The sequence below is a fragment of the Toxotes jaculatrix genome, chromosome 10 (assembly GCF_017976425.1).
Source record: "Toxotes jaculatrix isolate fToxJac2 chromosome 10, fToxJac2.pri, whole genome shotgun sequence".
In the NCBI taxonomy this organism is placed as follows: domain Eukaryota; kingdom Metazoa; phylum Chordata; class Actinopteri; family Toxotidae; genus Toxotes; species Toxotes jaculatrix.
The window spans coordinates 10,744,531-10,758,745 of NC_054403.1; the positions used below are offsets into that span (position 1 = coordinate 10,744,531).

The following is a 14,215-nucleotide window of genomic DNA, read 5'->3' on the forward strand; positions in this document are numbered from 1 at the left end:
TTATTTTCTTTGTAAAGGCAGAATTTATGGCTATGCTGTGGTAGTGGACTACATCAGATTGTACCAAACAGAGTAGTCTCTGAGTGAATATTTATTAGGTCAGTCAATGTTTTTTATAACTATTACTGCTTTATTAAGCAATCAAAATACAGAAAAGGTAGGTTGGAGGTCTTATGTCTTAAGAATGAAAAATGACTACATGAATTGCAGTGTCTTCTCTATAAAAAAATATGCTATAAGACATATCTCTGACTGACCCAGGTTAAGTGGGGACTTTTTTTATCTTTAACTACAAAACCTGGGTTCAAAATGAGGTTCACAGCCACTAAGTAATATAGTGTGACCCCTTCTGAAAAAATATACATTTATTAAACTCAGTGCTTCTGGCCGCGGAAGAGGATCAATATAAGGGCATTTGTTTAGCAGGACTTAATATCATGTGCAAATGTGTTTAGCACCATTTCTATCCATCCTCTTGGGCTGGATGGTTAAAGGGCAGTTTCCAAACAGGCAATCAGACATTCAATAACTGGGCTTGTGAGGCCGAAGTGGGCAGACACTTAAGAGCAGGAAATCGAATATCATCGCAAGACCGTTCATTCCATTACTGGTAAATAGGACTCTTTCTCTCTGGAGTCACCTAAGATTGAGTAAAGCTGTCCAGGGAAGTGTAAAACCCCTCCCTAACAAAACAGTCATAATCTCCAGTGGACAGAACAAACAGCATGTAAATGTGCTGATGGATCACTCCACCATTAGAGATTTTTAAGATTAAATCATTACTCTGTATTTCTTAAGTGATAAAGGCACTTAGCCTCTAAAGTTTCAGTTAAGTGTGAGTCTAACATGGACAAAACCTGTTTGTCAAGGGGATAGATTCAGATTACAGATGCAGTGGCAATGCTGGCCTTTCTAGTTGATTACTGTATAGTACAACCACTGAAAAGAAATATACAGATAGAGCAACAAATTAAGCACACAAAGCTCAGATTCACACTTTATTTCACTACTTCTGTGAAGAGGGCAAACAACAGCAGACTTATTATCACCTGAGAGTCTTTTCAGGTAGCCTACTGAGTGCTTGAAAAGTCTGACCTGAACTCAGTTTGATTCAGTGCATCAACCACCAAATTCACCGGTTTAGACTAGCACTTGATATCTGAAAAACAGATGGCGTGAATGATTGAAATAATTCTGAAATACTAGAAGATGTGATGTGCAAAAGATTAATTCATTTAGACTCTTATGGCTACTCAAGAGTCATCAGGCCTGAAGCCTGTTAGAGCATGGATTAGACAGAGGGAAGGATGACATCATAATAAGATCAATAGTCTGTTATAGGACAAGAGGCTGAAGTATAATTCTGCCTTCTGACTTCTTTGGTCTCGGGCTTAATTGACGTGCAGGTCTTTGAACTGTGGTTAGCCCCATAAACATATCTGCATTATAACAAAAAAGACTATTAAAAAGTATGAATGTTCTCTAAAACTATGGCCGTATTTCCATGTACCATGTGACTGCTTTTTTCCTCCAATGCATTGTCAAACATGCCACATGAACTTAATAAAGTGGATGGCAATATTCAACTTAATAACTGAAGCATATAACACACACTAAGTCAATATTTAACCATCTTCAAGTCTGCTTCTGATCTATGGAGCACTAGTAAATGCAATTTCCTATGTGGACAATATTATATTCTATTATAAGAATATAATTGTGACTACTTTCAATATGTATATGTGTTTTCTTTTGCAGGTTTCCCATTTCTCACAAGGTAATACCATCCGATAACGAAAAAGTCTAGAGGCAGGAGATCAGACTCAGGAATGTCTGTAAATACTACAAGAAGCAATGTCCAACTTACCCGTGCGCTCTGGCCAGCAATAAGCTGGTCATCCTCTGTCTGCACGCTGGTCCTGCTGCGAACATCAAAGTCCTCAGTTTCAAAATCAGAATCGTCCAATTCTTCTGGAGTCTGAATTGGAACAACAAAGAAGAAAGAAGAAGCAAAGGGAGGGCAAAGGAGGTGAGACAGATCAAAGAGTAGAAAAAGGAGAATTGGTTAAGAAAAAGCTGTTGGTTGTTAGTGGAGGACATAAAATAATATTGGCATGCTACAGCCTTTTGAGCACTATTAAATAACCAACCTGCTTACTATCTATGAGAAATGCCTTGGCGCTGCCAGCCAGGGCAGCATTAGTTAAATCTCTTCTTCCCCATAACTTGGTACAAGAAACTGTAAACTCTAAATGAATTTGTAAATCAAGCGTAATGTGCTGCCTGTGCATTTTGAGAGGGAAAATGAAGGTATGAGCTGCTATGAAACATATTGGGAGCAAAACGCTTCAGAGTTCCATCTGTCGGTGCTATCTGTAGAAAGGCGGGTGAGGCATGAGTTGTGTTCTTCCTGAGTGTTGCTACTTCATCTCAGATTTTTCACCCCGTCCCTGACACTGAATGCAAAACAAGCCACGAGCAGCACTTTTTCCATAAATATTAATATTCAAAAGAATTTCAACAGGTCATGCTTATGGCAAAATACAATACTGACTGACAGAAAAATGTATTTGGTGTTGATATGGGCACAGGGAAGATGATGTGGACAGATAAAGGTGCATTATCACGCCTGTGCCGCTACTTGTGCTTACCCAGCTGTCTCAGTACCTCCCTTCTGTAATGGATTTGGACCCCTCACATCTAAAAATAGCTGAAGGTCTCTGAACAACCTTACACAGCTTTATGTAGAGATGCTCTTGTTCCCAAGGGAATAGGCATATGGTTTCAGATACAAAGCTGTAGTGACTCACGGGCATCTCTTTCAACCCAGACAATGCTGTTCAGTGGGGCAGAGATATCACCTGCTGTGGCCTGTGCAACAGATAACCTGTGAATGTGGGAGGCTCAGAAATGATAGCTCATGGTGAGCTCCCAATGGGAAATTACTGTAGAAGAGCAACAATAGCCTGCAGTTTAATAAAACAAGGGTTTTGACAAGGTAGTGCTGCTGTCACAGTAAATGAAATGTTAATACTATTTTACATGCTGTGGCAAAATCCATTAATCAGTATTTGATTTTGCAATGTCCAGCCTCTCCAGTGTGTGCATGAAAGCTGAAATGCTCAGTTTCACCTCTGTGATGCATATATAACTAGATGGTACCTGAAGTGCAATAGTCAAGAGAAGATGGGGACAGAGTCAAAATTACAGTATCATGGCAGTGCTAGAGAGTAGGCCTTAGCCTTATCTAGGATTTTCGTCTGCTGCTTTAGATATGGACAGGGCAGCCCTTTCTGTGATATTCTGCTCATTGTGAGTAGAACAGATTTTTTTTTTTTTTTTTTTTGAGGACAAAGTCAGCAAAATCACCTTGGGCTGTGGCGCACTGCACAAATCATAAGGTAACGGCAGCTGCCCCCTGTATCTTGCTGTCAGCGGCTCCCTGACTTTGAGACAGTTGATGTCTGGGAGGCATATTCTCTAATGTGACTGTAGGTGGGGAGAGGGCTCTGTCCACCTGTCAAACCTCTGAGGGGACATCCAACATAGACCGTCTGTGCACCACTTACAGAGGTTAAAGACTTGTCTATCTTAAGTAGCCCCAAACACACGCTTGTCTGTTTTGATTTAAGAGTAGGTCACTGTGCAGCACATGCATGTGTGGGTTTATAGAAAGATGGCTACAGAGCGTGTGCTGGTGTGTGTGTGTGCTTGTGCTTGTGTGTGTGTGTGTGTGTGTGTGTGTGTGTGTGTGTGGACATGCCCTGTTGAGAAGTTATGTCACAGTCAAGCTGATTTGCAATATTTCATATTTCTTTAGCCTCAGAGCTGAAGATCCCCAGTTTCACAAGTACTGAAGGACAATTCAGCCAAGTATTGTGTTTTTTCTAGATCGAAATGAATGTTTTTGATACATCTGTCTAATCTCATTACAATCAACAGCAATTAAGAGTAAGCTTAAGGAGACTGCTGTGTGGATGCTACCGGAAATTCAATAACTATTTCCAGCTGAATAATGACCACAAAACCCGCGATGATTACCTCTCACACCTGATCAAGAAATCCTGGCAAACCCAGGGGAACTGAATCATTTTTCTGTCTCATCGCTATCTCCTGCTCTCAGTTAATGGCAGACTGAATCGGACGGATTCATTATAAATCAGCAACATTTTTTTCATAAATCCTCTGTTATTTTTAACACACATGCACTCCTACACACACCCATCCACCAGGTAGTGTTCAGCCTGCCCTATAGGCCAAGTGTTAACAGCTTAATCAATCTGGATAACAAGCGTGGAGCAAGGGCAGATGGAAATTGAATGTAGTTCTCAGGCTTGCAGTCCAACTAAAGAATGCAAATTAAAACTTCCATCTTAAATCAATTGCTTATTATAATGCAAATACTGCATAATGGCCCCTCTCTCATTTGTTTTTTGTCTATGTCTGTGCAGTATTATTAATGAGAGCCCGGGCACAGTTTTGGAGCACCACTGTCAACACCAAATGTGCTGTCAAGACTAATGATTCCAATTCAAAAGATTAAAGTGTTGAAAATAATGGAAGATGGCATAATACAACCAACCAGTACATTGTAACTCAACGTGGTAAATACATAATTAGGTACAGTTACGCATGAGAAGCGGTTTAAACAAATCAACTTAGTTCTTAATCTATGACAAATCAAATTTGGCAGTTTGAAGTAGATAACTAGTTATATTATAAAGCTTTAAGAACTATCCATTTCTCTTTACAGCTGGAGTGTGTTTTGTTGTCAGCTCATTGTCAGTCAATTAGGTAATGCTTCAATGGTACCCAACTACCATCTGTCTCAGTTATAGTTCTACTCAAGCAAAGGCCATTAACCCACGAACAACTAAGGCTGTTGTTACACTAGATTGCAAGTCTGGTCAATTAGGTCGGCTCTTGCCTGAGACAAGTTAATCATCAGCTTCTAGGACTGCACGCATATACTGCTTCTCACATACCATTAAAAACAGCATCTGGTGCACAGACCAATACACTATATATATATATATATATATATATATATATATATATATATACGCACACATGTGTGTGTGTGTGTACATAGACACACACATAAATGAAAGATGTTTTAAATGAAACCACATCACATTGATGCAGCCTATGTTTACTGAATCTTTTTTTTTTTTTACACAAGGTAACTCGCACTGTCCAGATTTAATCCCAAATAGGGACGAGGACATGCTATCATTTAACATGAAAGACTGATTTTCACCCTGCTATGAGCTTAAAACCAAGTCTTATGATGCTTGAGTGGCAAAAACAGTGTGACTTACTCTGATCATGAGGACAGCCTTGCGAATGTCACGAATACCATCATATACCAGACGGGATGCGTCAATGAACTCATTCTCATCCACAGGTTGTGACGGGTTTGCACTCAAGGCCTCCACTGCAGACTCCACCTGCTCTGTGAACCGTGGCATGACTGAAGGAAGGTGAGGTGAAAGGTGACAGGAAGAAAGGAAAAAGGAGAAAAACATCAATCATACAAAAAACACAGAGAGGGAAGATACATAACTAAAGAGTAAAGCACAGTGTAGAAGACAAACTGTACTCACATATCTTGAATAAGGCATGGCATGAACCAATGGGTTTGTGACTGCATTAGCACTAAGATGAGAATTCACATCTATTCTATGTCTATAACATTCCTCCTGACAGTGCAGGTTATCACAAGCTACTTGACACAAACCTATCAATGATCTCAAAAGATACTAGAAAGGCTTAATTCTGTTCTGCCGAAAAAAAAAAAATATTTGTGTCATTGAAAACAGTTGCCTCTGAATAATTAATTAAAAAAATGCAGTGATCACATCTAACTCTGACATATGGAATTTTGCACTATTGATCAGCTTATTCACTGCCTTGTATGGTCAGAGGAAAAATGTGCAGCTAAATGCTGATGGGAATAGATCCCAGATTTGGCATAACAGAATTTTCCAATAGAAGGTTTCACTAAGCCGTCCCAGCAGACATGTATTTTGCCACACTGATGATATAATAACAGCTCCAGAGGGCTCTCCAGCACATCTGCATTAATAGTATTTCAAATTCAGTACTGAGGATTCAGCTGGGCCTTTATGGGAGAGGCATGGAAGTCAGGATGCAGATGTGGCAGCAGAGAGCAGCAGGGGTAAGAAAAAAAGAAGATTATTTGGTTTCGTGCTTTTAGGCCATTTATAACCTGCAGGCTTATGTAGGAAAATGATGTTAAAAAGCCATGTGAAAATCTGGTCATATTGTGATTGTTACAGTCACAGTGATCACTTCCCTCAACCCACTGCTCTTTCATATCATTTCAGAGACAAAATGCACAATGTACAAATAATGAACTCTGCAACCAACCTTCAGTCACATCATTTTTCTTAGTGGCACAATCCTATCATACCCAACGCATTATACTGAGATCATGAACTAAAATAACCTTTTGCAAATAGATGCCAATGTAGAGAGCTTGTGATATTTTCACTGTGATCAATATATTTTATTCAATCACCTAATTAAGACAAGGTTGCGGCTTTTATTCTTAGTGTGTTGTGAAATATATTCATACTTTGAATTTTGTCAAGGTAATAAGCTTTTTGCGATTATGATCCTTAATGAACACGTACTATAAACCCATAATGTCAACAGTTATTTTTAAATCAATGAATGAAAGAAAAAACTATTTCGACTTTAAGTCAGAAAGACTAATGAAATTCAAATTCTTTTAATAACCTACAAGTCTCTGAAACTTGACTTTCCTATGAAATACAAATGTCAGTTTAATACACTACTATGTGTATATAGTTACACTTGCATACCTATATATATTACACAGATGTGAGTGCATGTCAGAGCAGATATTCTACAATTAAGGTGAGATTGTGTTGAGCCTGAATCCCGTCACTTTGTTGTTGACAGGACGTGAAAGAATATGACAATAGTCTCAAGGCAGTCTACGTCTCCGGAGCTCATCACCACTCTCAGACTAGACAGGAATCCTGCTTGAACTACAACAACTACAACTGAGCAGTGACTCCTGTGCAAATTAGGAGTGTCAGTTGAGTCGCAGGTGGATGAATCTCACAATGTACCATTCATAATAAATAAGGGAATGGCTGAAAAGAGTCTCAATTTCAGGAAACAAAAAAATTCATTGTCTACGCCAATTCTGGGTATATCAGCAAAAATGCTCATTTTTTAAAATGGCAAATCAAACTTGAAATAACAGTAAAGACAAATAGTCAAACAACATAACCCCGTAACAACAAATATCTGGATGTGGCTTTGGCTGACACTATATCAGGCATAAAGTGGACACTCATACCAAGATAGATGGATTCAGATAATTTAATATATGTTGAACCTATAATGACCAAACATGTAGAAAAACACTCAGGGTGGTTGTACAAGTTCACTATGTCTGTCTCACTAACAAAGACCATGTAAGGAAATAGTTTAAGAAAGAGGGAGGAATGTTTGACCCTCCTTCTCATCACACTGGGCCAAAACATGGCATCCCTGGGGGGCCCATTGCATCCTGGTTTTATGTGTGCAATCCACCAATATGGATGTAGCAACTGTTAAACAGAACGTATAATTTGTCCCTTTTGAATATATCCATTAACTGTATCTGTGCACAAGCAGAATCATCATCAGCATTATTACAAAGGCACAAACATGCTGCAATAATTCAAAAGCTAGAGCAGTAATCCTGGTATGTCCAAGTCTAAGCTATGACAGTTCAATGACCTGAACTCTGTGTTATTAGTCAAATCCTTTAAGAACGTGTTCGACAGAAACAGATTCAACGTACCTGTGTTAGTGAGGAGCTTGGTAGCCTCTAAGACCTTCTCTGTGTAGACTCCAGGTTCATAATTGTCCATTTCAGAAGTGACCACATGGACAACTCTGGCAGCTCGGCCTCGAATAGCTCCAGCAGTGCGATCCAAACCATCAACATCTTTCTCCTGCAGAGCGATGACACACTTATTCACATCCTCCAGGATGTGGTTCTCTGGGGATGTAAAACAATGATGCAGTTAGTGGTGTTTATTTTTTATTAGTTAAACACATTGCTCTAAACATGCCATCAGCCTGCCTGGATACAAAGAGGTCTGTATGAAAGTTTAACTTAAAACTATATTTTCTTTTTTTCCCCCATCCACAACATGATTTAATCAAATATGGAACATGTTTATATGAAAAATAATAAGAAAATAAATATAGTCAGGAAATTCTCAGCCTTTATACTGTGTTTGCATAGGGCTGAAATTAAGAGGGCAACTGAGAAGCTCAGTTATAGGATGGGGAGGGCTAAAGATAAATTCTCAGACTGCTTATTAATGGGGAGCTCGCAAAATGCAAATGTCCACTGTGTAAATTACAGTCTGTTCTTAGCTGGAGGTGAGAGAAGTCACTCTGCTTAATGCTTAATGAGAACTCTTTAAGGGCATGCCTGACAAACCATTTGTGTGCTTTAACACACGTGACAGAATGTCAATTTCAGACGTAGTTCTGCTGATGCTTCAAATGCTTTCTTCAGTCAGCCTTGGTATGTATGGCGCTCATCAGAAAAGACTAATACCACAAATCCTTTACAGCTGTTTTACCTCCTCTTAAGAATGGTCTTAAATGCTTTGTGCAAATCTTTCTTAATTCTGACCAAAACCTGCTGTCTACCAGTAAAGAGCGCACTGTCTGTTTTCACGTTTTAAAACATCACAAATCCTGATCATTCCAAAAGTACGAAACACTTCTTTTGTTTCTGCACTGGCAGCGACATGCAAATGAATAGTACTCACCAGACACACAAAGGAAGTCATCAATGGATGTTATGTCATCAACCGCGTCAGTGAGGACACGGACCTGCTTCTCCCACTGCTCCTTGAACAAATCCATATTGTCCTGGGCCACCTTACTGTTGGGTTTGGCAGCAAGGGCTAACGCTGCATTAATCACCTGTAATCACCCAATTACAGCCATTAAAGCTCCATTACAGCATAGCCCTCAGCCACAACATTTGCATAGGTTGATTGCACGAAGCCCCCCGCTCTCCCACCTCAGTGTTGGGACTGCAGCATGATGCCAATTCATTCCTGGGAGTGATTATAGACACAGGGTGTTTTGAAGGATTGAATGAAATAAAACTAATAGCTGCTTGTTTTTTGGGGAAGAAACATCTGTGGGTATCAAAGCGCACAATGAATGGGAGTCATTAGATGAGATTAAAAAGAGCAGCAGCAGCATAGTGGAGAGAGCTGGCAGAGCTCAGAGGTACAGATCAGGGACTGGTAGTTAGCATGATAAGAGGTATAAAAAGATGGGCTCTGAAAATAGGTATGAAAAGATGGTGGACACGTGGACAACAAGACTCCAGGTACTGATGTTTTGGGGTTTTTTTTCCCTTGCACTATCTGACTTCTCTTTATCCATTATAGTATGCATGAAATTAAAACCATAGAGTTGTGTTAAACCATTTACAGGTTTGATAGGGACAAATTAAGTATCTAAACTGTTATATGAGGAAATGCAGGTTATTGGCTGGACCACAACTATAGGGCCATTGGCTACTACCAATGGCTTTTATTGGCCATTGCCCTTTTGAAACATTTAGTGACTTTTTGAACAGGCTACTGTTCAAAAAGTCAGCTATTTCCCAATGAGTTGTTTGCAGCAGTTCCATGACGGTTTTCAGCTAAGTCCTCAGTAACCCATATTGACCATACACAGGCCAGCCATTTACTAAGTCTTGATCTAGTCTTGTTGCACATGGATGGAAGATCGTTTTGGAAATGGGGAAGGGGAAAGTGCAATATCAGAATCAATGGCATTCAGCGAGTCCAGTACAGATTGAGAGTTGAGGTGGCGTGCTTTGATCTAATATATTTGTTGCACAGCTTAACAAAGTGTGTTCCATGTTTATTCCCCTTCTCTGCAATACATCTTAATGGTGAGGAGGAAGGGGTGCAAAAGTTGATGGGGGATCACTTCTAACCAGCAGAGAGACCTGTATTTCAGTTCCAGTTAGCATTACCTTTGCCATGGTTGCATAGTCCAGCGAACACACAAGTCAGTGTTTACAGGTGAGAAACCAGTGGAGGATCTTGTCCTTGTCACTTTCCTTCCAGCTCCCTGTTTTGTTTTGTTTAATCATTACCACTAGCTATGCTTTGTGTGGCATGTTATGTGAGTGTTTTCCATGTTTCGTTTAATTTCAGTATTGTTAAAAAGAAAATAAATACACTGTTGGAAGAAAGACAACACCCACACCATGTTTCATGTCCAGTGCACTCCACCACCTTTCTGGCACAAATGCAGAATCACAACACTGCATCTTTCCCACACTAATTTAAAAGACTGACAAGTAATCCAGGTCTGTTATTATGGTAACTGACTTTGACCTTAATTTGGTAACTCAATTACTGTGTGAACATGGCAAATCAAAAATTACAATTTTTGTAATTAAGATGTAAAATAGTTAACTGCATTTAAGTAGGCCAGAACAACTGAAGCCTTTATATCAAAATCATGATTTGGAAAGAAAAAAGGGGAAAGCTGCAATCTTAACTATAGTCTGCAGTAACATTCATAAACTGTAATTTTTATACTGGCAACTCTGGCGCTGGAATTAAAAGACAATGTGGCAGAGTCTCAAAGAGGTGCAGTGAACTGGATCGAAGTTGGAGCCAAAACTGGCAGGTACCTGTGGGCAAAGAGTTTCCAGTTGAGATGCTGCCATGCGGACCAGCTTCACTCCCTCCTCATTGTTGGAGATGGAGCATGCCAGGTTGGCCACCTAAACAGAAAAATAAAATGCACAAATTTTACTTTTTAGCCACTGAGAGGGATTCTGACACAGACTTATTTTGAGAAAAATAAAGTGTGAAATACATAGATACATAATTAAACTAAGATAAGTTCATTACAGTAGCCTAGTTTAGAGATTCTTTCTCTATCAGAAATGGAGCAGCTCTGCAACACAACTAATCCCTGTGGAATACAAACCCACTGCTGAGGATTAATTTATAAAGCTGCTAAAATGATACAATATGATGCCACAGAGGGGGAAAAATGAGAAGTAGGAGGGAAAACAAAAGCTAAGCTGCTGAGTGAATAGATAAAATAAAAGTTTTGTATTTGTTTTCCAAAAAAATAGCACATTTCTCAAAATGCAAATGTAAGTTTTAGCTCTAGGATGGGGTTATTCTCAGCGACTAAATTACAAGGCTGCCAGATTGCCATTACACTCCTGGAATCAGAGAGGCAAATATTCCTGACACTTTCAAAACCCAACCAGCCGAGTGAGAGCTGGAGTGCTGAGGTAAGCAAGTCTTGCTTTGCGGCTGCCAGCATCATGGGTTTGTGAGTATATTTTCATGTACTGACCAACAAATCAAGCGCTCCCACAATTATTTCTAAATATTCTTGCATCTCCCAGAGTAACATTATGCTTCTACTCAAATTCACAAAAATTTAGGTCAGAGACTTTGAAGATTCCCATTGGTTGGTTGGGATGTGCTGGCAACAATGCTGAAACAGAATGCCTGGGATGTGAGGAACTGTGCCAAAGTGGGATTATCCAATAGACAGAAAATGTGCTGAAACATAATCAATTACAAAGGCAAAAACCAACTGCTGATTGCACTATATGAGGAGCAAAAGGGTTTTTTAACAACCTGGGTCTTATTTTTGTAGTTGAAGCCATCAATGTGTGTTTTTTTAATTCACCAATTTAAAGACTCAGATCTGGGTCAGAAACATAAGCAGTGAGAATCTCATATACATTGTATACAAATCCTAGTTTTACCATCACATCTAAAACCGAGTGCGACAGAGGTGTCAGTTATGATCATGCACTGCACTTCAACAATACATGCAATTCAGACTGAACAAAGCCGAAGCAGAACGATACGTCTGAAAAACAAACAGATGTTTAGAATTAACAGCTTGGGCATTAATTTTAGTTTTTGTTACAAATACTAATTTTTACTCAACCTGTGTGATTGCTCATGTTTGCCCTACTGAACTCCACTGGGTTCTTGGGTCTAAGCTACTAAAAGGCTGAAATTGTACTATGAAAGCATAGAAATGTGGGGCAAATCTATGAAAAAAAAAAAAAATCCATTAAAGTACTGGTGGCAGAATGCCTCACTGGCTACAGGGGTGGCAGAGTGAATGAGAGTGTGAAAGATCCTCTCCTAAATTCTACGGGATTTTTGCTTATCGAATTTTACAATTTTGCTGATGAGAAGCACTTATTCCAGTGCACTGGTGAAGCACTGAAACATTGATATAAACATATCCTACATCAATCACTATGCAAACACGTTCAGGGACCACAGAGAGAACATTCAGGAACCCCAGAGGAGGGGTGAGAGAGTGGTTACATAAAGAAAAACTGGCACTTTACTGAGAGACCTGTGTTTTTACTTTCATGATCTTTCACATAAGCTTTCCCTTACTCTCACTGTGATACCACTGGGACAGGGACTGTGGAGAAAGTCAAATAAGGAAATTCTACCCCCAAGTCAACTGACGCCATTCTACTTGCCATGCTGTACCATACCATTTAAAGCGTCATGGGAGTCAAGCATTTAGCAAGTCTGTGCAACCAATTACCAAAATGGTCCAGTCTTAATTCTCAATTTGTTTGAGCCAGTTTAAAAGCTTACATGCATAAAGCCTCACAATAAATACGGTAGAAAACAAATTATCTCAGCACCTTCATTTAAATATGCTAATATATAAAATTGTATTGCTTCATATAAATGATGTTGCAAAACCCTGTTTTCTTCTGATTTACATTACTGAAAGCAAAAAAAACCCCAAAATTATTAGATGGCTTAAAAGTTAAAGTACACTGAACGTTTTCAAGCAGAATATCAAAGTTGCCTTGTTTAGTCTTTCGCAATAATTTCTGTTGGTAAACATAATAGATACAAGGAAGTAAGTTTGGTGGTGTAGGTGTGTATGGTGTGTGACTAGACAAAATTACAATGTCATGGAGAATTTATGGGAATTGGTTGAATTTGTGTTAATTGTTGCAATCGCATCATCCTGGAGGGACTAATTATATAGATTTAAATAGATGAGCACTTGTTGTGATCAGAATTGTGTACTACTACTGTCTCATTATTTCAAAATTATGCACTAACAGCATGTTCACACTGTATCTCACATATCATGCCAAATAATTACTTTTCTTCTTAATAAAAAAGGATTTAAATGCTAAGAAAATGCAGACAGAATGCTTAAGGAAGTATAGCCAGACAGGGGTAGATACTAGATTGTAAATATTTCCCTTTGGCTGCCAGGAGAGGAAAGAGGACAGGATGAGAAGGGGGAAAGGAGGAGAATGTGTTTTGGAAACTAAATATGCAATGTCATCACTTTACTAAATAAAATCAGAGGTAAAAACGTGTAGCTGTATTTCTTTTTTAGTAGCTTAGTGAAAAAGGCTGGAATCTTAATAAAAGGTCTGTCATGCAAGAAAAAAAGCTTACGCCCTAATTTCTTGTCTTATTTTCAACAGAAAAACTCACTATTTTTATATACAGGAAAGGCATTAGAGTTGAACATCAAGTTGTTCATCATAAATTAAATAAAAGGAATGTAAATTTAAAAAAATCATCTTACTATATTAGAGTACATTTCTGTGTAAAAATGAATGAAAAACAAGATTTTTGCCCAGTGTAATTATTGTGGAAAATAAAAAAAATCCAGAGTAGGGTTCCCCCAGCACTGGCTTTAAACAGCTGATTATTTCATTGGATCACTGGTCACACCTGAATTGAATCTTAACTTTTCATGTTGCAGATCTAACATAGGACTTCATAATAAAAACCAAATGTTCACTCAAAACAAGCATACATATCTAAATAACATGAAGTAACGTCCTACCCAAGGTCACTACTGTCCCTCTGCCTGGTTAAGAGCCTCAAATTTTAGTGTATGTCAAACTGAATCCACCATCATTTCATCTTTTCATTGGGATGAACAGACAGCTGGTTTTTGTCATAAGGAGAGAATTCAAATGGGTTTACAATATCTAATGAGGACATTCAACTGCCTTTCTAGTTCATTTTCTTCCTCTGCTAACTACATGCTGAAATCTCCAAAGCACCCTGAGCACCCTGGAACCTTTAAGAAGATGGCCTTGAGGTAAAAATATTAAGCTTTTTTC

At 38.8% G+C, this 14,215-nt stretch overlaps 1 protein-coding gene across 2 annotated transcripts in view; it reads right to left on the reverse strand.

Moving 5' to 3' along the window:
• The window catches only part of ctnna1 (catenin (cadherin-associated protein), alpha 1), a 79,774-nt gene that overhangs the window by 19,696 nt on the left and 45,863 nt on the right, over nucleotides 1-14,215 (reverse strand). For both annotated transcript variants that reach the window (XM_041047558.1, XM_041047557.1), the window contains exons 10-14: nucleotides 10,736-10,828; nucleotides 8,835-8,991; nucleotides 7,847-8,047; nucleotides 5,322-5,473; nucleotides 1,868-1,978 (exon numbers count right to left, since the gene is read on the reverse strand). In XM_041047558.1, coding sequence (XP_040903492.1) covers nucleotides 1,868-1,978; nucleotides 5,322-5,473; nucleotides 7,847-8,047; nucleotides 8,835-8,991; nucleotides 10,736-10,828 — 714 coding nt within the window. The remainder of the gene's footprint in view (nucleotides 1-1,867; nucleotides 1,979-5,321; nucleotides 5,474-7,846; nucleotides 8,048-8,834; nucleotides 8,992-10,735; nucleotides 10,829-14,215) is intronic.